The following is a 21,010-nucleotide window of genomic DNA, read 5'->3' as shown; positions in this document are numbered from 1 at the left end:
GTACTTCTCTGAGGACTGAGTTCACATTATGTATGCAAATAGGGTATTAGTCATTAGGGGCTCTACTCATGACACTTATCGAAGCTTCTCTGGGGCAGGAACTCTGTGTCCCCTAGCACCTAGAACATAATAGTACCTAGTTTACATTGTCACTTGGATATTGAATGAGTGAGCAACAATGAGGAGGATGTGTTCTCTTTGTGTCCATGAGTAAATGTTGGATGAATGTATGTCAGAGCCCCCTACAACCCAATAAAATGAGCTTTTGCTTTTATTTTGGCCCCACCTTCCAGGTCATCTCCCAGACCCTCTCCCCAACCTGGAACCAGATGCTGCTGTTCAATAACTTGGTGCTGCATGGAGACCAGAGGGAGCTGGTGGAGTCCCCACCTCTAGTGGTGGTAGAGCTGTACGACAGCGACACGGTGGTGAGTGTCCTGGGCCGTGCCCACTGTGCCTTGCTGAAAATGCCATGTTCAACTAACTTACTTTATTTAACCAGCCTGTGATAGCTCAGGCCTCTAGATATGCCCAGACAAAATTCTGATCTGGGAAAACAGTGACTTACAGAACCAGGACATTGGTGACAATCATTTGCTTTACTGAAGGGTTTTTCACTTAGATATGCCATTAGATTGCAATTAAAATAGATCTAGTTCACAAAACTCAGTTGTCCCACACATCTTCAGGAATAGAATGCTTGTACAAAGCAACCCACAGCTGTACCCAGCCCCCAGCTAGTTCTATGTCCTATTGCTGTTTAATAAAAATGTCATGCTTTCTGAAAATAGGAGGTGTTTACTGATCTGGCCTGGCTGGAAGAAAATGGATAAGTATTGTCAAGATTTCAGCCTTTGTAACTGGATTGTTTTTCCCTTGGTTGTTGCTTCTAAGCCCTGTGTGAACACATTCATCTCTGTCCCGTTTGTCTTACGATGTCAATCAGACCTCTTCCTCTCTGAACATGTCTGTGTTCTGAAACACTGGATAGATTCAAAGCTCACAGGGGGATTTTGTTTTAGATTAGTAAGACAAATCTTTTTCTCCTTTTTAAAATCAGGAAGTCTAAAATGAAAGGCAGAGGTTTATTTATTTTCTTTGATGTCTTTATCTCTTTGGGAAGTTGCAGAAGCACAAATACATTAAGCATAGCAGTTGTTCCAAGAAGTCTTCCTAAAGCCTCTTCACCTCCTCACAGCATGGGGGCAGCTCTGACCTTGATCCAAGGTCAGGAGGAAAATAGGATGGGAGAATTGTAGAAGGTGAGCTGGGTTCTTGGAGAGTATGAGTCCCTCTCCTGCTTCCTAGAAAAGGAAACAGAGACCCAGAAAGTTCAAATACCTTCTTCAGGGTGACAGCTAGCTGGAGACAGAGCCAGAACCTCACCCAAGCCTCCTGTGTCCACTCTCCCTGCACACATGGGGGTGGCTGGTGTGGCTTTTGACATACACATTCTGATTCTACATTTCACGCTCACTCTCTGGGTCCTGTTCCCTCAGCATAAATTGGAGCTAGATGTATATATTTGTGGAATGTAAGTTCCACTGTTATGTATATAGTATACATTTTCTGGAGAGATGGTCACAAAATAAGTACCCTTCAATTCTGTTCCCAGAAACATGGTTCCAATCCTAAATAAGTTCTGTGTGAAAACCAGCACCAGCAGTCAGGCATCTTGGAAAGCGCCTCACAAGCCAACCCACGGGGCTGCATGGGTTTCCTCTTGCTGTCACTTTGCTTTTTGGACCCCTCCTAGATCTCCATCCCGGGATTGCCTTCCTGGGCCCCACCCAAAACCAAACACTTCACAGAAAAACAAGCTTATATCCTCACATCTGCTTATATTCTCACATTTGAAGGTAAGGAAATGTAGGAGAGAAAAAAATACATGAAAGTTCTGCATTTTTTCCTGGAGAGGTATATGTGGACATGCAAGAGAGTTCTCTTCACACCTATAGGCTGCCGCGCATCCTGGGCCCACAGTCCTCAGGTCAGATTATGAGATCCTGACTCTGCCACACATGGGATGCTAGTCTGTAGGTTTCTCCCATGCAGTGGCTCATGACCTCGTTAGGGTCTGCTGGTTCTCTAAGACATGAGTTTATCTTTGGCAAATTGGTTGCTTGGATTTCAGTTTACTTTTTAGTTTCCAAGATTAATTTTACTTAATTATTCCCAACTAAGGTCATGGGCAAAATAACTATGCAGCAGGTCACTCATTTCATATCCTGCTGCCCCAATTCCACCCAAGGTAGGGACAGGTCTGACCCCACCAGTAGGTGTCAGCAGGCAGCTTTGTTTGCTTACAAGTGTGACTGAACTAGACTCTATTTCCACCTAAGCCTTGCTTTCTTCTGTAGCCAGGAAGGCCAGTGCTGGTCCATGAGTCCAGAGGCAACAAAGCAGGGCAGCTGTTAAAACCCAGCTTTGGCCAGAAGACAATGTGGGCCCCATCCTTGTCCTCTGAAGTCCTTGAGCCAACAGCTTTCACTCAACAGATATGTATGAGTGCCTGCCCTGTGCGGGGGGGATGCTGCAGTGACTAAAACACACAGCCCTGCCCACTTGGAGCTTTCCATGCCCTCATTCCAGCAGTTCCTGAGATAAATAGCAAAGAGGCCCCGTGCTCCAGCCCCATGCTGCTCCTGGGAGCAGGTGTGAAGAGGCAGGAGATGGTGCCATCAGATATTTCAAAGAAACTTGTGGCCCATATACATGCATATATATATATATATATATATATATATATATATATATATATATATATATATATATATATATATATATATATATATATATGTACAAAAATGTTTTCATATCCTCTTTTACTACTAAGAAAACAGGGCAGAACTGCTCTATTGCTTTAAGATACTGTCATCATCTTGTTACCAAGTATTGAGCACTAATTGTATACCATCACTGTGCAGAGCACATACATCATTACCTCAGTCTCATGGCCCCATTAACAGCTATTATTTTAAACCCTGTTTTAAGCACGAGGCTCAGAAAATGTTGAGCAAATGGCCCAAGGCCATAGAGCTAGAAAGTAGCAGACTTGGGAATGCAAACTTGAGTTAGCTTGGACCCCAAAGCTCATGTTTCTGACACAATGATGTCCTACCCTGAACAGCTTTCAGGATGTTTGGTGCCACCTAATTTCTCCTTTTCCCTGTCAAGTCCACCCTAGATGATTATTTTTAACTTCACTCCACTGAGCTCCATATGCTGAGGTAACCACTAAGATAGCCTTGGGCCAGGAAGCCCTAAAGATGACCCTTTTAGAGTTTCCCCTGGGAGCCCGAATGGATCCCACTACTCCCCAAGCCTTGGAAAGGGACACAAGGAGTTTGGCAGGAGAGGAGAGGAAGACAGTAGCAAGAGGGAGACACTGTGGCTGGCAGTTTTGTGAAGATTATTTACAAAATCGCACTGATGCAGGTCCGAACCAGGTAGGTAACAATCAGAGACAAAAATGCATTTCTTTTCTGCCATAGGGGAAGCCAGAGTATCTGGGTGCCACCATGGCTGCTCCTGTCGTGAAGCTAGCTGACCAGGACTATGAGCCACCCAAGCTGTGCTATCACCCCATCTTTTGTGGGAACCTCTCTGGAGGGGACCTCCTTGCCGTGTTTGAACTGCTGCAGGTGAGTGAAGCGGAGGCGACATCTACAGGAGGCGTCTGCCTGGCCTTCCTGGCCAGAGAAGCAGCCCTGCCGGGAGTGCTGGGCAGTGAAGTGCCTGGTGCCTCCCTGTAGCCCTGAGTCTGGAGGTGTTTCCTTCTGGTGATCTAGGAGGCACCCCTAGGAACTCAGGTAACACTGGCTGCTCCCAGAGCCCTGTGCTGCCCGTCAGAGGCCCTGGATGAAAGGTCCTTGTGGATTTGGCCAACAGTGCTTGAGCAGCCCCTGTGCGAGTCCTTGAGCTCTGTGCAGACCACGAGAGGACAGGACAGAGGATGCAGCAGATGCTTGTGGGTAGTCCCTACATGTTGGGTATTACATTTGTGGTTCACATGCATTTCACCACATGGAACCTCCCTTAATCCTGGTGAAATAGGATGAATCCCATTTTACAGAGCAAAGTGAGGGTAAATATAATTGACTGACTGATCTCATCACGCAGCTACTTGATGGTTGAGCTGAGAGCTAACTCAGACCTTTAAGGCCCTTTCTCCTTGCACTGTGTCACACAGCTTCCCAAGGACAAAGAGCTCCCACTCAGCCCCACTTGGACACAGGGGGATTTAGGAACCTGAGTCTCAGGAGATGCTTTCAGAAAGCACAGCCTGGCTGTCGGGGCAGGGAAGACAAGACTTGCTGGTCTGGCTGTCGACCTGGAGGGGACCTGGAAAAGAAGTGACCAGGTGAGCCCATAGCAGAGAGGGGCCTCTCCTGGCCATTCCACTCACTGCAGGCAGGTGGCGCTTCACCCTCTGGTCAGACCGAGCCTTCTGTAGAAAAGCTGATTTTTCAGATACCCAACTGAAAAAAATTCTCACTTGGTAGAGTAACTTGAAGGCAAGCATTCCTAACAGAGAGAAGAAGGGAGAGGATCTCCTTCCCCACCCCATCCCTCAGCCCGCCCCTGGCAACCGCCAGTCTAAGCTCTGCTGTCATGAGTTTGGCCTTGTTAGACTCCACATGAAAGTGAGATCATACTTTTCTCTGTTGGTCTTCCTCTGTTGACTTCTCTCTCTTAGCATGATGCCCTCAGGGTCCACCCACATTGTTGCAAATGGAGTTTTGCCTTTTTTGATCCTTCTAACTACTTGTAGAAGAAAGTCTGGTTTGATGCCCTTCCATCCATAATACCTCCCTTACATTCCAACTTTCTTTTTACAAAAGAGCACAGGCTTCAGGCCCAGTTCCTGTAAAAAAGATCAATGTTACCTACAGGAGTATCTCCCAAAGTCTCTTCTTGGAACACCAGTTCCTCCAAATATAGCGAAAAGAAATTTTAAGAACTGCTTCACATTACATACGCCAATAACATGTTTTGTTTTCAGTGGCTCTCTTTTTAAAGTAATTTCCTCATTTATGGCAAGGGGTACGCCCTATGCTTAGCAGCCTGAAGTTTCCTTTTTGAAAACAAAACTATATTCAGTGAAAATGTTCACTGGGTAATAGCACAGGTGGTAAAAGTGGTAGAGGAATACTGACTTGGGAAAACTCGATCTAGTGCAAGGCTCCCATTTTTCATGTCAGAAGTTTAAGGCTCAAGGTTAACTGAACTGGATGCAGCCATCTATTCTTTTCACTGCAGGAAGCTTCCTCAAGTGCCCTGAGCCTGTGCGCCCTCATCCATGGGTGAGGGGCCGGCTGACTGGTCCCTCCAGGCCCCCTGACAGCTCAGCCCTCCCTTGCTTCCAGGGTCCCACCTATCACCCTGCGACCCTCCACCTCGAGCATACAGGCAGGGTCCTGCTGCTTCTCCTTCCTGACAGCTGAGTTCATCGAGAAGCATTGTCAGGGCAGGCAGCCTAAAAGATACAATTCATTAGGATTTCATTAGGACTTCCTCTCATTTGATTACTTGTTCAAAAAGTAATTTGATCATCAGCGTGAATGTCTTAGCGTGAGGCTCTGTACATGCTGAGAAGTCGGGCTGGAAAATGCCTTCATTTGTCACCAGCTGCTGTGTTTTTCTCTGTGGATGGTTTACTTCATCCTCTCCATCTCCATTACCAAAACCCTTCCCAGTCTCTGAAGAAGCATTTGAGGCCCTGGTTGTGATGCCCCAGGCTGGATGCACCGTGTCTATTTCCTTCCCTGCCCACGCCAGCAGCCCGCTGTCTTCCCCGTCGTGGTTCACAGCCCCACTGTTCCTCAGACTCTCTGCCTACCTAGAAAATTCAGATTCAGCTTTGATTCCTCACTCTGCCTAAATCCACAGCCTGCCTCTGGAATGGCTTCCACCTTCCCTTTTCCATGGACTCTGTTTCTCATCAGAACCATCTCATTGGCCCCTTTCCTGGTCTTCCAGCTCCCTATCTTTTTCCTGTGCATTTCATTCCCCATGTTTTTCCAGAACACAAGCCAGACCATACCACTGTCCTCTTGAGAAATCATCAAGGCCTCCCTACTTGTTATCTCCAGAAATATTTCCCAAAGTTTATTTTTTGTAACACCAAATACAGTGAAAAGAAACCTTAAGAAATGCTTCATATTACATCCCTCTTGGGGATTTGAAGTGTCCGACACTATGGTAAAGACTGAGAAGATGCAGGATTTCCCATCTTTCACTATGAAACTTTTTTATTTTTGCCAATAGGGGGATGTCAAATTTCCCTAGACTGGCACTTAAACTCTCCCAAAATTTGTCTTCAGGTTGCTTTGTCAGCTCACATTTCACCACACTGCACTCCACTCAGTATAGCCTCTTCATGCCAGACTATTTCCAGTTCCCTGACCTCCCGACACAAATGTGCTGCTCTGCTTTTAGTCCTGCTGTTACTTCATTCTGAAGTGCCTCCCTACTCCCACCCAAACCTCCACACTGCACTTACTTATTTAGGAAAATGGTCATCATCAAAATTCAGAAAGAGACTCCCCACTCCCACCTGTATTACATGAAATAGTTTCTCTTCTTTCACCCTACAGCACATTGCCTTATTCTCTATTTAATTCAGGGTATGGTAAGGTCACTTGTTTACAGACTTATCTTCATTAATCTGCAAATTTTGGGAAGGCAAGGACTGCTTCACACATTCATTCATGCAATCAGGCAAATACTATTGAATGTCTACCATGTGTCAAGCACATTCTAAAGAATTTGTCAGTGAATAAAACAGAAGAAACTCCTTGCCTTCATGGGACTTAGATTCTAGTGAGGGGAGATAACAGACAACATTCTGTAAATGATAATGTGACGACAGTGTGGCAAATGCTAAGGAGTAAAGGGAATGCAGTGTGAGATACGAGTGGTCCTGTATGTGTTGGGAGAGGAGGCAGGGTTAACATTTTAAGCACCCAGAGAATCCTCACTGCAAAAGTGTATTTAAGTTAAAACCTGAAGGGGGAGAAGAGGATAGGCCATACAGATACCTGCGCAAAGAGCATTTGATGCAGAGGAAACAGCAAATGCCAGCCCCTGAAGCCTAAGAAGCCTGGCATGTTCAAGGACCAGCAAGCAGGCCAATGTGACTAGAGTGGAGGGAATGATAGAGAGGAGCCTTGCAGGGAGTTTGGCCTTTCCTCCATAAAAGATAGGAAGCCAGGAGAGGATTCTGCATAATGTGTGACTTGAAACACTATGGGTGCTGGATTGAGTATATGCAGAAGGGGCAAGAGGAGAAACAGGGAGGCTGATTGGGAGGTTCTTCCGGCGATCCAGATTGGCAACCTGGGGACTTGGAAGATTGTAGACTGCAGCTGTGGAAGAGAGAAATCTGGGTATTTATCAAAGGTAGAGTCCACAGGTTTGGCTCATGGATTAGAAGGGTGTGAGATTCATTTCCATGTCATGCACAGAATAACATTTTATGTGTAATCAAATCTCAACACAATACTTTCAAACACATTCATTCACTCCTTCATAAAAAATATGTGGAGAAAATCTGAGCCCAGGCTGATACCATTTTCCTTGAGAGAGGATGTAAGTTTGCTTCTGAGGTAGTTTGAGGCAACAGTGATCCTAGACCATCTGAATCCAATTGAAGATCAACATTAATCTGTGAATGGATTAGTCAATTTCCAGCGTCCCCTTCCTCCTGGGGAGATTCCGATGTGTCAGGAAGTGTGGCAAGTTCTTTGCATGCTGTCTCAGCAGTTCTTCACAGCAGCTCATGAATTAGATATCATCATCTTCACTTTACAGATAACAAAACTGAGACTCAGAGACACGGCACAGCTTTCCCAAGTTCAGACAGCTAGTAAGTAAATGGGGCCCAAGAATGGTGCCTACCCAGTGCACTGAATGAGAAGTATATATACATAAGATGATGGGCTGAGGGAGACAGAAAGGAGAATGGCTCTGAGCGTCAGTGACTTTTCAGATGAGCAGGGCTGGGACGAGGGTCATGCATGATCCTGAGAGTGGCAGCTGCTTAAACTGACTAATTGAATTTTGCACGTAGGTCTTTTCCTGATCCTGCAGCTGGACCTCCTTTGAGGTCCTGATATTTTGTCCCCACTGAGGTACTAGAGCCATCTGGCTTCTGGACCAACTTACTTGCCCACCCCTGATTCTTAACATTTTGCCTTCATGACAATTCTTTATCTTTATGGACCCATGTGCTGAGTGTATAAGCCAGTTTTATGAGTTTTATAAGCCAGCAGTTGATCCATTGCACTGTGAAAGTGTTTAGTCTTGGCTGGGAGCAAAGTCACTCAAGCCCCAACTGTGTTGTGGAATCCTACGAGGCCCATGTTGAACTCTTAAGGGCATCTTTCAGGCCTGTGTGGAACAAAGCTGCTTTGGGGCATTTCCCAGGCTGACATTTTGGCAGCCCTGGGGTGAGGAAACATATGGTATTTAAAAAAAAAACCCATCCAAGGGCACCATCCTGTTCCCCCATCACAGCTGTTTTATGCTGCCCCCTCTGGAGCTGGAGGAGCGATCAGCTCTTCAGGGAAGTGATGTTTTGTCTCTGAACCGCTCACCTCTCTGCTGCCAGTATCAAGCACGCGTTCTCAGCATTTCTGGGCTCCTTTGTCTGGTCTGGTTCATTCTGCAGCTTCATTGTCTACAGCCCTGTTGGGCATTTGCAGCGTCTGCTGGCTTCTTTTTCTGCGCTTTCTTATAATGAGCTTAACCATATCTGCTGTTGCCAACTGGAATATGTCTGTGGAAAGGCAATGTTGATATGTTTGTGCTTTGCTGGTTTTGATGAGCAGTTAAGCTTTTTCAAGTATATGGAGCTAATGTGTCAGTCAGCCAATAAGCATCTGGATACAGAGTGCCGCTGGAGGGGCTTGGAGAGTGAGGTGAAGTAGACACACACTTCCTCTGGTTCCTCTGGGCAGGGCAGGCCAATAGTCCGGTGAGGGCCACCTCCTGCTCCAAAGCACTGTTTCACAGACAGTGACTCCTAAGGGCTTGATGGTCATCTGGCCCCAGATCTGATGCCCAGAGAGCAAAAGGGACTCATGCAGGGTCACACAGCAGAGTGACTAAGCTTGTACCACGTTCCAAGGACTGGGTGGGAGAATGGCCACAGTGGCCAGGATAAAATCAGGCATGGCTTCTTAAAAGATGTATGTGATGAACCAGGTCTTGACGGCAGTGCAGGGTGGCCCACACAGTGCAAAGGACCCTTTCCTTAGTAAACTTTCTAAGCCCTTTGTGTGAGATTTCAATAAAGTACAATTAGGAAATGATGCCTTTCCATCCTGGATGTTTGCCTTCAAAAGACTTCATTTTCTGTTTTTGCTGATTGAGCTGGAGTCCATATGTGATTACATATGAATCTAGTGTGTAATAGTGTGTAATGGGGGAATAGTAAGTCTCTGTTTCAGAATCTGATCAGAGCCCATTGTCCATTCCATGGCCGTAGTTCCCATGTTAGGGTGTAAGGATCTATTTACTTGTCTTTTCTTCCCTCCCTTCTATATTGTGAGCTCACTCAAGGCTTGTTTACCTATTAACTTCATGGCATATCCTAAGTGCTCATTGAATGCTGGTTACCCTTGTGATTATGTGCATTTATTTGTCAATCAATAATTGTACAATAAGATGCATGATCTTGGTTACATTTTAAGCTGGACCCATTGCTTCTGCTAAAACAATGACAGCCTACGGATGAGGTGATTGTGGCGCCTTGCATCCTCCTGCCTCTCCCGACCTTCTAACCAGAACTTGTTCTGTGTGGTAGGTCCCTTCATCTGGGCTGCAAGGGCTCCCTCCCATCGACCTGCCAGACGTCACCCAGATCTACCCAGTTCCTGCCAGCATTCGGCCAGTGCTGAGTACATACCGAGTGGAGGTATGGCTCTGGGAAGGACCGAGTTGCTCTTCAGGGCTAAAAGGCAGTGGAGCATGGCAGTCCATGTCTGCCTTGGGTGAGGGGCATTGTGGAGTGGAAGGAGACATAGCAGATGGGTCAGAGCCCTCGGGGGGCTGCACGGTCCTTTCCTGGAGAGCATACTGCTCTCAGGCTATGAGTGGGGCTTTCCCACCCTAAGCCGGGGCGGCATGCCCCCTTCTCCCTGGGTCTCTGAGTGACAGCTCTGTGGGTCCTCTCCTCAGGTTCTCTTCTGGGGAGTCCGAGAAATGAAGAAGGTGCAGCTCCTGTCTGTGGACCGTCCTCAGGTCATCATCGAGTGCGGGGGACGAGGAGTCAAGTCCTGTGTGATCCAGAGCTACAAGAACAACCCGAACTTCAGCATCCAGGCAGACGCTTTCGAAGTGGTGCGGGCCTCATTCCCCCACCTGCCCTTTCCTTTCATGTCCGCAGATGGGACTCGCCTCTTCATTTACCTGCCTTGGGGAGGTGTTTCAGAGTTTGGGTGCCCACTGCCTGCAAGGAAGAATAGTCTAATCTAATGAAAAGCCAGAATTTCTAAATGGGATAAAATAGACTTTTGTTACTGTTGTTGTGTTGTTTTTAAAGCTTCTGGGTGTAGATCATACAGTAAATCAAAGTGGCCCCCAAAATGTGACTCTCAGTTCATCAGCATCAGCATTGCCTGGAATTTGTATAAAATGCAGATTCTCAGGCCCTGCTCCAGTACTAGTGAGTCAGGAACTATTTGGGGACTGGGGTCCAGACACCGTGGGTTTAACAAGTCCTAGGGGAGATTCTGGGATCCACTCAAGTATGAGAACCACTGGCCTAAAAGATACTGTAAACACTTTTTTTAATGGTTAGATTTTTTAAAAATTGTTCCTAGTGTGTCAGTAGTTTACATGTGAACTTATGCACCTAAAGTGATATTTTTTGACACCTTTGCTTTTGTTTATTTCAATATTTCAATATACATTTTTGTGCTCTGATTTGGAATTAACCTGGGAGAAAAAACTCTGTTTCATCCAACCCAGTTATCTGCAATGGACACTTATTTGAAAGTAGCAAAGACTAGAATTAAAGATGTACATGGTGTTTGCAAACCTTTCTCACTGGGCGTTGTTAAGTTTCTGGGGCCACTGGGAGAAATAAGTGGCCAGGGTGTTGGCCCCTCACCCTCAGCCCCATTTTAAATGTCTCTCCTTTCACCTGTCTTATATCTTGGGTCTGGATCAACATTCATTTGAGATAAAGAGTTCTGCTGGTAAATAATGATCAAATAAGAGTATTGAAGGCAATTGCCATTAAGAATTTGGAAGTATGTGATTTTTGCAATTTACACCTGGGATGAATTGTTGGTGCCATCCCTCATATTTTAGGTAATTACTCCCTGGCTTGGGAAGGCAGTGCTCTAGACTTCCGGCAAGCTTCAGGGGTGACCTGGATGGGTAGAATGACAAGGCAGGGAGGAGGGTGCCCGGCTTGCTTTGGTCCTGCTGCTAGATAGATCTGCAGGGCGCCAGCATCCAGGGGCAGCCCAGGCAATGCCCCCTCTTGACCCCTGCCTCTCCCCGCAGGAGCTGCCTGAGAATGAGCTTCTGCACCCGCCCCTGAGCATCTGCGTGGTGGACTGGAGAGCTTTCGGGAGGAGCACCCTGGTGGGCACCTACACCATCAACTGCTTGAAGCAGTTTTTGTGTAAATCCAGGGAGCCCCTTGCTCTCGCCTCACAGGTGGATGGAGCCCAAGTCAGGCAAGGTAGGAAGCTGCTTCTAGATCCTGGAGCTGCAGACTATAAAGTCATGGGGTCTGCAGTGCCAGCTATGGGACCCCGCACAAAGACGAATCCCACCCATCAAGTGGATCTTTGGAGAATTTGCATCTGCAGTCCTTTCTACCTCTTTAGCTACCAAATTCTGACTTTAAGACTGAAGCTTCTATGAAGCTTTCCTTGAATATGGCTCCAGATCCCTCCTGCTTCAATTCTCTGACATTTTTCTTTGCTTGATGTGACTTTAATTTGTTCTGTTTTGGATCTCAGGTGCACAGAGTATAGATAATTGTGCTTCTCAGTTCCTGTTATAGATCACCGGTCTGTTGGAGGCTTCTGTCTCATTTTATCCAGTGCCTCCAATGCCTTATTTTCCATCCTCCCTTCCAGGCCCCTCCCCACTGTAGGCCCCACACTGCTGAGTCTTGTAAAATTTAAATCCATGTAACTGACATATAGGATATGATGCTATAATCGTCATTTGATTTCCTACTCTTGACTCAAAGCTGTGTTTTAAGATCAACCCATATTGCTGGGTGTTCATTAGCTTGTTATTACTACCTGCTGCGTCTGCCCCACTCACTTTGCCCTTCCTTTCCCCTCGTATTGGACTTCTAGGATGATACCAACCCCCCACTTCCACTAACAGTGCTATGTTGAGTGTCCCCGTGGGTATTCGCAAGGGAGGATCCTGGGTGGGATTTTCCTTGGAGCATACAGCCCAGGAGTGATTAGTACATCGCAAGGAATGTGCACATGTAATTTCACTAAGTACCACCAGGGGGCACTCCGGTTTACGCCAGTCCACCAGCCTACATTCCTACCATTACTGCCTCTGTAGTACCATTTTCTTCCCCGTTTTTATCTAACTTTGGAGTTTTTGTTTTTGTTTGGTTTTTGCCATTCTGCTGGATATAAAGTAATTTATCCTTTTTATTTTAGCTTGGGTTTATCTGATTACTACTGAATTTTGCTCATCTCTTCATATGCTTGTTGCCATTTTGATTTCCCTTCTGTGGTTTGTTTGCTCATATCCTTTGCCCATGTTTTACATGTTTTTATTTCCTTTAGTTTTCTTTTTGTAAATTCTAGATGTTAATATCCTGTAGATTATATATATTTCTCACATCTTCTCTTACTCGTAACTGCTAACCTTCCCGTGGTCCCAATCTTTGTCAAGAAATTCTTAATTTTGATGTAATCATAAACTTCATAAATCTTAGTTTAATCTGAATCTTAAACTATGGTTTATTCCTTTAGGTTCTTGCTTAGGAAACCCTTTCTTACTCCTTGGTCACAAAGATCTTATTTTAGATTTTCTTCTATTGGTGGTATGTTTTAACTTTCACATTTAGATCTTTAATTTATCTGTGTTTGTATATGGTTTAAGGTGGGGATCCAGAGACATCTTTCTCCATTTGATACACCACTTTCTCCCAAAGAATTTACTAACTTTCCCCATTAATTTGTGCTATCTTTTTCATAAATCAGGTAGCCATATATCCCTAGTCTATTTCCGAGCTTTGCATTCTATCCCATTGATTTATCTCTGTGCCCAGCACAGAGAAGATGCCTATTAAGTATTTGTTGAATTGAATTTTCTGTTGAAAAGTCACCAACTAGGGGAGGGAAACTGGAGGCCATGGCAGCGTGGAGGCTACCCAGTGGGCAATGTTCCTAAGTACTGAATTCCTCAGCACAAAATAGGCAGAAGAGGATTCTTGGCAGGAAAGGACAGTGTTACAACCTTTTTATTGGATCAGCCGTCCGGTTCAGATCTCATAAAGTCTGGGGACATACTCCTGCTCCCGGACAAGCACATGTACTCATGTGCCCCGAGTTCTGCCTACTCTTGGGAGTTCTCAGACCTCTGCAGCCTCCAAGGGTTCCCTGAGTTAACACACAGGGAGCAGACAATGCAGAGGACCTGTGCCCTAAACCCTGATGGGTAGGATCCCTATGACCACAGTTATTTAAAATTACTCTCAGGGATCAGGAATAAGGACAACCATTTATTGATTACCTGTTATACACCAGATGCCTTACATCGTGATCTCACTTATCCCCAGTGGGATCGGTATTTTCGCTGTTGTTTTATAAGTAAAGAAAGTCAGGTTCAGAAACGTTAGGAACTTGCCATATTTGAATACAAATCTCTCTGATTTCCATTATTGGGTCCCTGAAATGACCCCTCCAGTTTGCAGCTCAGTTTCCTGACCTGAAGTACTTTCATTTCAGATGTTTCAGATTCGCTAATAGCTGCCGAACCCTCTGAAACCCTCAGTGTCTCCGAGGAGCCCCCAGAAGATCACATCTTTGTGGATGTTGAGTCACCTCCTACAGTGGTACCTGACTCCATGCAGGTTCAGCCAGCCAGCCTGGCTGACGTCCCTGACTCGTCCCCTATGCTGGAACCTGACTGCAAACCTGCAGCCCTGGAGCTACCAAAGGATGGGAAAGCCAAGGTCGGAATGTAATCCCTCTTCATGTCTCCAAGGCTCGTTAGTTTGCAGTGGAGGCTTTAGGTACTAGTCCTCCTGCCCACCAGCTGTGTGACCACGGACAAGCAATTTCATGTTTCTAAGCATCAGTTTCCTCAGCTGTAAAATGAATATATTGATACCCACTTCACAGCATTGTTGTAGCATCAGATAGTCAATGTATGTGAGATTAAAGGACAGTAATATTTAAACAGAAACTCTTCTCAATTGTTTAGCTTAGAATGACAACAGTTTCCTCATCTAGGCCTATTCCGCCAATATTTACAACCTACTTTGTACAAGGTCATGTGGGACAAAAGAGATATACCTTCTGGATTCTAAAGAGAAATGAGACTTCTCATCCCACTAGCTGAGATTCTAGAAAGGGAAATGGACAAGTATACAAAGAACCATAAAACAAGGATGTGATTAATCTCAGTCATACACTTGAGTGCAAAATCTTGGTATATCAATTGACTTAAAGAAGAAGGCAGTTATAAGAAAGTCCTATGGGACTGCTTGTCCAGCTAATGATAAGGGCTGAAATAAAAAGCAGAGTAAGATAGACTGAGGCTCTCCTGCCGCAGGCTGTCCCCATTTCATCCATGCCCATCATGACCTGCGATGACACCTGCAGGGCTCTCTCCATCCACCACTTTTTTTTTCACCTGCCACTTTGTTAGAATTCTCTGTGTAAGTGTGTGTTGCCAACATAAAACTTGGTCCCTACCAAGTCAAAGATGATTTTTTAGACATCTCTGTATCCCCTGCACTTGATAGAGTGCTGGCACATCATAGGTACTTGGGAGGTGTCTGAGAGAGAAAATGAATGACAAATTCATGGTGAGTTGACCATGAGACAACTGTCTTCCCCCAAAATGCTTCCTTTCTGCCACATACGTGTCATGCCTCTCCTGTCCCCTCATCATTTACATTGTTGCACACAATCAAATCAGAAATGATGCCAAAGGGAAATCGTCTCCTTTATGTCACTTAGTCCTCACAACAGTGAAGTAGGAGGTATTGTAGTCAGTAGCTGAGGAACTGAGAAGCACAAAATGTATACTAGTTGCTTAGAAGCTGCATAGTGTCCTGCAGCCTGCCTGACCCTCTCCTGAACTCTAAGTGTCCTAAAGTGGGGACTGTGCCTAGTTCCCCTTACACCTGCAATGTCAAGGACTCTACCTCACATCTGCCCAGTAATTGTTGGCTGAATAAATGAATGAATGGGTAAACAGATTACTCAACTATCAGTTACTGAAGTCATATAACTACTCCATCCACGTCCCAGAGGGTTCCTGTGTGTTCTCTTCCTAAGTAAATTGGTCGGCCACCAGCACACAGACCCAGGAGGCCTAACTAATGATCCATCCCCTCTCCCTTTCCAGGACGTCAGGAAGTCTTCCCAGAGGTCTACCAAAAGGAGAAAGAGGACCATAGCGGATGAATCTGCCGAAAACGTCATTGACTGGTGGTCCAAATATTACGCCTCCCTGAAGAGAGCACAGAAGGTAGTGTCGCCCCTACTGGGATAGTTAAGGGACTCGATAGGCAGGCTCTGTACCCTCTGCCACCCCCCATCCCACACTGTTCCCTTTTAGATTCCACTATATGTAGACCCTACTCAGGTGTGGTTCTGTAAATGCAGGCAGGTTCAAAGCCCGGAAGGACCAGGGATCCAGAATTGCAAAATCCCCGCCCTGGAGCTGGAGCTGACCTTAGGACACATGCTCTGTTGTAAATGCTGGAAGAATGTTCAATCCAGCACAGCACCTGGAGAATCTGCCCACCAGTCAGACTCAGGCAGGTTCAGCCAGGGGAAGTGGGGGCTCTGGACAGGTGGGCACCCATGATGGGAGCTTCAGGTGCATGTGGAGATACCCTAGCAAAGGGCTCCAGGTCTCCAGCAGGATTCTAAGTCCATGTGGGAAACTACCAAAGTAAAGGCAGAGGTCTTGGCCTTAGCAAATGGGCTGATCAGCAGGTTGCCTGAGCAGGACCAGGGCCCACAGACAAGTAAGGGGCTGAGTTATACAGAACCATGAGGAGTGTGTCTAGAGATTCAGGCAAAAGCTCAGGGGTGAGTTTGGTGTATCTTCTCAATCCCATGTGAAAAAGGATAGCAAAATTAGTCATATGTTATCATCATATTTAATTGAATAGAAATTTTCTGATGTTTTAGTTTGGAAAGACCATAGTTTCTTCATCTAGGACTGTCCATGAATATTGATACACAGTTGAATAAACAAACCAGGTGTTAATCCCTGCCTGTAAATGCCCTCCTTTTGCTACAATGGACATTACCGCTTCCAGAGCATGCTCAGCCCTTTCCCCTCTCCCAGCTAACCTCTCCAGCCCCTGGGGCCCACCTGCCAGCAGATAAAGCTCACCATGCAGCCTGAGGTGATGCTCCAGGGAGGTGCACCCACAGTGGGGAGAAAGGTTGGTATTCCAGGAGCTGCGAGGAAGCTTCTGCAGAGGACAGGAAGCCTATGGTTTGGTGGCAGTCTTCTGGGCTGTGTGGGCACCTCTTGTCCAGGCCAGGGCATCTCGCTGCACTTGGGTCTCAGGTCTTACTGTGAAGCTTCACTTGGGGGTTTCATGGGGACCATTTGCCTATGCTTCTAAAATAGATCTCTGAGAATGCAGAGGGCTGAGAGATCTGACTTAGAGCTGTTAGTGGTCAGGATTAATGAATGAGGCATGGCCATGTTGATAATCTTGTCTCTCTCTTAAAGGAAAAGGAGGGCAAGGAGAAAACAGGCAATATGGGTAAGTAGCTGTTCTTGGGACACTGAACATAGAATAAGGCCAGTTGAATGAGAAAATTATGGATGGAAGCAGTGGGAGGCATGTTAGAGTCTATTCACTTCCCAAGTGAGGAGACCATCTTGGAAGGTTGATAACACTTGAGGAAGGTCATGGAGCTGATTTGAGCTGCAGAATCCCAGAGCCCAGGTCTCCTGCCTCCAGGCCACTGCTGAAATCAACCTATGGCTCTTGTCTTAATGTGGAAACAGTGGAATAAAAATAGGGGAAAGCTGGGGGGAGAGGTCAAAACCAACACAATAAACTTTAATAGAGATGACCTAGATTTTGATTCCAAAACTCAGTTTATAAGGACTGGACAGATACAGTTTAGCAGAAGTTGAAATGAAAGAGCCTGGGATTAGAAATGACCACAAACTCGGTTCCAGTCAACAGTTGGCTTGAAAGCCACAGTAACAGCAAGCGACCAGTGCTGCTGCAGGTGGCAGGGATAGAGGTGGGAGAACCAGAACCAGGCCCAGCTCCGCAGACCACTGCTGATTAGCATATTTCATGCTGAGACCCACCTCATGTCATAAGCAATACCATCTTCATTTTGTAGCTGATGAAACAGAGGCACAAAGAGGCTGAGTAACTTAGCCGAGTTTACACAGCTAGAAAACAGCAGAGCTGGAAGGCTGCCTCAAGCCATATTTTCCTAGAGCCTACTCCTAAAACTCACTGCGTGATCTCTCTGACTACATTCGTGACTTTGTCCAAAACCCTTAACCTATCTGAACCTCAGGTTGCTGAACTAGATGAACCTCAAGCCCTTACGCAGCTCTGAGAAGGGATGTAATTTAAGTTTTGGAGTCAGTCCATCGCGGGTCTGTTCTTGGCTACTTGGATGAGTGCGCAAATTACTTAACCTCTCTGTGCCGTTTAATGAGCTCCCGTGTATACCCGAACAGGCCAGCAGGGCATCTGCTGGTACCATTGCTCTGTGAGGAGCATCTCTCCCATCCTGTAGCACACACACTGCAAGGCTGTTTGTACCAATTTTCCAGCGAATTTTTAAAAGGAAATGTTACTATTTCTTTTTAGAAAGAAGGGACATGACACATGCCAGAGGGAAGGGGAAGAGGAGCTTGACTTTGTTTCTTCTCATCTCAACAGACTTGAGAAAATTAACAGTCTCCACTAAATATCCACAGAGGCAAAACCAGAGGAGGTGGTGGTGAATATAGAAGCCGGGCCAAAGAAGAAGGACAAAATAGTCAAGAAGAAACCCAAACAGGATATCCCCAACTTGGCAGTCTTGCAGGTGTGCCGACACAGTGGCCATGGCCATTGCAGGCATGAATAGGGCGGGAAACTTCAGAAGATGGGTTCTGTTAGTGCTTCAAAGTAGTGCCTTTGTCCAAACTAATTTACTTTGTCTTCATTACAACGCAGAGAAATAAACTTTAACAAGCATGCAAGCCAAGACAATGAGCTTGCAAATTTTCCCGTTTTCTACATCCTCACAGGGAGAAGGGACGTACTTACATAGATTAGCCTGGAGCCAGCCTATGGCGTATGAGTTCTCCTTGGCTCACCTCCTAGAAGTTGATACCACCATGCACATGTGTTCACACTCAAAACAGCAGGAGTTTTAGCTCTAAAGTCATCTCTGTTAGTCCAGTCCTACCATTAGCCAGAGGCTATTGCTAGAGGCACATTTATGGACATGAAAATTGGGAGTATGAAAATTACATATCTAGAAAATAAATTTAGATAAGTAATTTTGATAGGAAATTTGACTTAATTATATTACCTAACCTAAAGCTCAATTCAATTCTGCTTTTCTAAAGTATAGATATAATTTCCTGCTTGGAAAATTCATGTTTATATATATTATAATAAAAAATATTCTGCCACCTTATCTGTATTAAGAATTAGATGCTTAAAAGGTATTTATTGATTTGAATGTCCTCAAAATATTCAAGTCTATCTCTGATAACCAAAGACATCAATTAGCTAAAAATGGTTTGTCATATTTATACTTAGATATTTTAGAAATTTGGTTTAGCTGTACTTCTTAGAATTTCAAAGCTTAAAAGGATTTATAAATTTCAGAGTGGTAGTTAGTTCTAGGAATGCTGAGTCAATCATATTGCTTATTTTGCTAAAGATGAATTAATAGTGGCCTCTGAGGTTTTTCCAAGGGGCATATATCAAGGCTGGTTTGGGAGAATTGTGGCATTTCTCATCAAATCAATCCTGGACCTTCCTTCCTCTGAGCATACTCTTCCCCTCTTCTCCCTTCTCCTGAAAGATATACGATGGTAATCTTGAGAGTGAATTCAATAATTTTGAAGACTGGGTGAAAACATTTGAGCTCTTCAGAGGCAAGTCTACAGAAGATGACCATGGCCTCGATGGAGACAGAGTCATTGGAAAGTTTAAGGCAGGTTCAAAATAACCCTTTTGTTTGGCTCTACTATTCATAAATGTCAGGTAAGACTCAGTTCTGTCAGTTGGATTGTGGTGTGAGATGTGGATAAGGAAAATCCTTAATCTGTACCCAAGACTCTCTCTAGAACCCCACAAAACATAATTCCAGTCTTTTGACATACAATTGACCGTTGAACAACACCAGGGTTAGGGGGACCAACCCCTGCACAGTCAAAAATTCACATATGACTCTTGACTCCCCAGAAACTTAACTACTAATAGCCTACTATTGACTGGAGGCCTTACCAACACCATAAATAGTTGACTAATACATACTTTGTATGTTGTATGTATTACATACTGTATTCTTACAATAAAGTAAGCTAGAGAAAATGAAATGTTTTTTTCAGAGCATCACAAATCTCCAAAAAAATTTCAAATGTATTTATTGAAAGAAATCTGTGTTGTAAGTGGGCCCACACAATCCAAACCCATGTTGTTCAAGGGTCAACTGCATTTGGCTTGTGGCCAGTGAAAGGGGTTGGAACTCAGTCTGGTGGAATATAAAGAGACAAAGAGTTGTTACCTAAAAGGATCACTGACGTTTACATTGCTGTCCCCACCCCTGACCTACCAAATATGTGATCTATGCAGACTACCAGTTGGATGGTTAAACTAATCAAATAACTCAAGCTCTTCATCTGGCAGACCTACGGTGTCAGCATCACAAAGCAGTTGTTGCCTTACTATGAACCTATGCACACTGGGCCAATCACATGCAGTGTGGCATGTTGGAAATAGTATGGGTATTGCTGTTTGCCAATCTGGATTTAAGTCCTAGTTATAATGCTAACTACCTTCGTGATTATGCACTTGGCCTCTCTGAGCCTTGGTTGTAACATATGAAAATAGGAATACTGCAGTCAGGATTGAATGAGACAATGGGAGAAAGCACTAGCTTGGCACCCCCCAACATAAAAGGCACTCAGTATCCCATCTGATGCTCATATTCATGTTCCTCACACAGCAGCCCTGTGAGGAGGGTGCTTCTGTATGAACAGTGCTTCACTGATGTTTCATGAAAAAGCTCAGAGGCAAGCAGTTATGTGAACTGCTTAAGGACACCCAGGGGGCAAGGGTGGCCCCAGCCCAGGCCCCACGGGTCCACTGTGCTCATTCTCCCAGCACTCTGCCTTCTGTGGTTTTTGATGGGGCATGTGACCATCTTGTTTCAATGAGTCACATTTTGTGGTTCCAGGGTTCCTTCTGCATCTACAAAAGCTTCAAGGAGTCCAGCATTGAGGACAGTGGGCAGCTGAGAATCCAGCAAGGCATCCCACCCAGCTATCCTGTCAAAGTCCTGATCAGGGTCTACATTGTTGCGGTGAGCCATCCCTGTTTACTCTGAGGGGTGTCTTAATCTGCCCGGGCTGCCATATCAAAATACCACAGACTGGGTAACTTAAACAACAGATGTTTATTTTCTCTCCGTTCTGGAAGCTGGAAGTCTGTCTTCAGGGTGCCATCAGGGTTGGTTTCTGGTAAGGTTTCTCTTCCTGGCTTGTAGATGGCCACCTTCATGCTCTGACCTCACATGGCCTTTTCTGTGTGTGGGCTCACACACACAACACA

The 21,010-nt window shown here is 45.3% G+C and overlaps 1 protein-coding gene across 1 annotated transcript in view; it reads left to right on the top strand.

Moving 5' to 3' along the window:
* FER1L6 (fer-1 like family member 6) overlaps positions 1–21,010 on the top strand; it is a 123,050-nt gene that overhangs the window by 57,737 nt on the left and 44,303 nt on the right. The window contains exons 20-30 of the mRNA XM_073230095.1: positions 294–428; positions 3,495–3,644; positions 9,812–9,922; positions 10,186–10,347; positions 11,521–11,701; positions 13,953–14,179; positions 15,583–15,705; positions 16,933–16,966; positions 18,157–18,266; positions 19,260–19,391; positions 20,637–20,762. Of these exons, the coding sequence (XP_073086196.1) occupies positions 294–428; positions 3,495–3,644; positions 9,812–9,922; positions 10,186–10,347; positions 11,521–11,701; positions 13,953–14,179; positions 15,583–15,705; positions 16,933–16,966; positions 18,157–18,266; positions 19,260–19,391; positions 20,637–20,762 (1,491 nt within the window). The remainder of the gene's footprint in view (positions 1–293; positions 429–3,494; positions 3,645–9,811; positions 9,923–10,185; positions 10,348–11,520; positions 11,702–13,952; positions 14,180–15,582; positions 15,706–16,932; positions 16,967–18,156; positions 18,267–19,259; positions 19,392–20,636; positions 20,763–21,010) is intronic.

This window comes from Manis javanica, chromosome 2, assembly GCF_040802235.1.
Source record: "Manis javanica isolate MJ-LG chromosome 2, MJ_LKY, whole genome shotgun sequence".
NCBI classification, from domain to species: Eukaryota; Metazoa; Chordata; class Mammalia; order Pholidota; family Manidae; genus Manis; species Manis javanica.
Note: the sequence above shows the minus strand (reverse complement) of the source record. Positions and strands in the feature narration are given on the sequence as shown.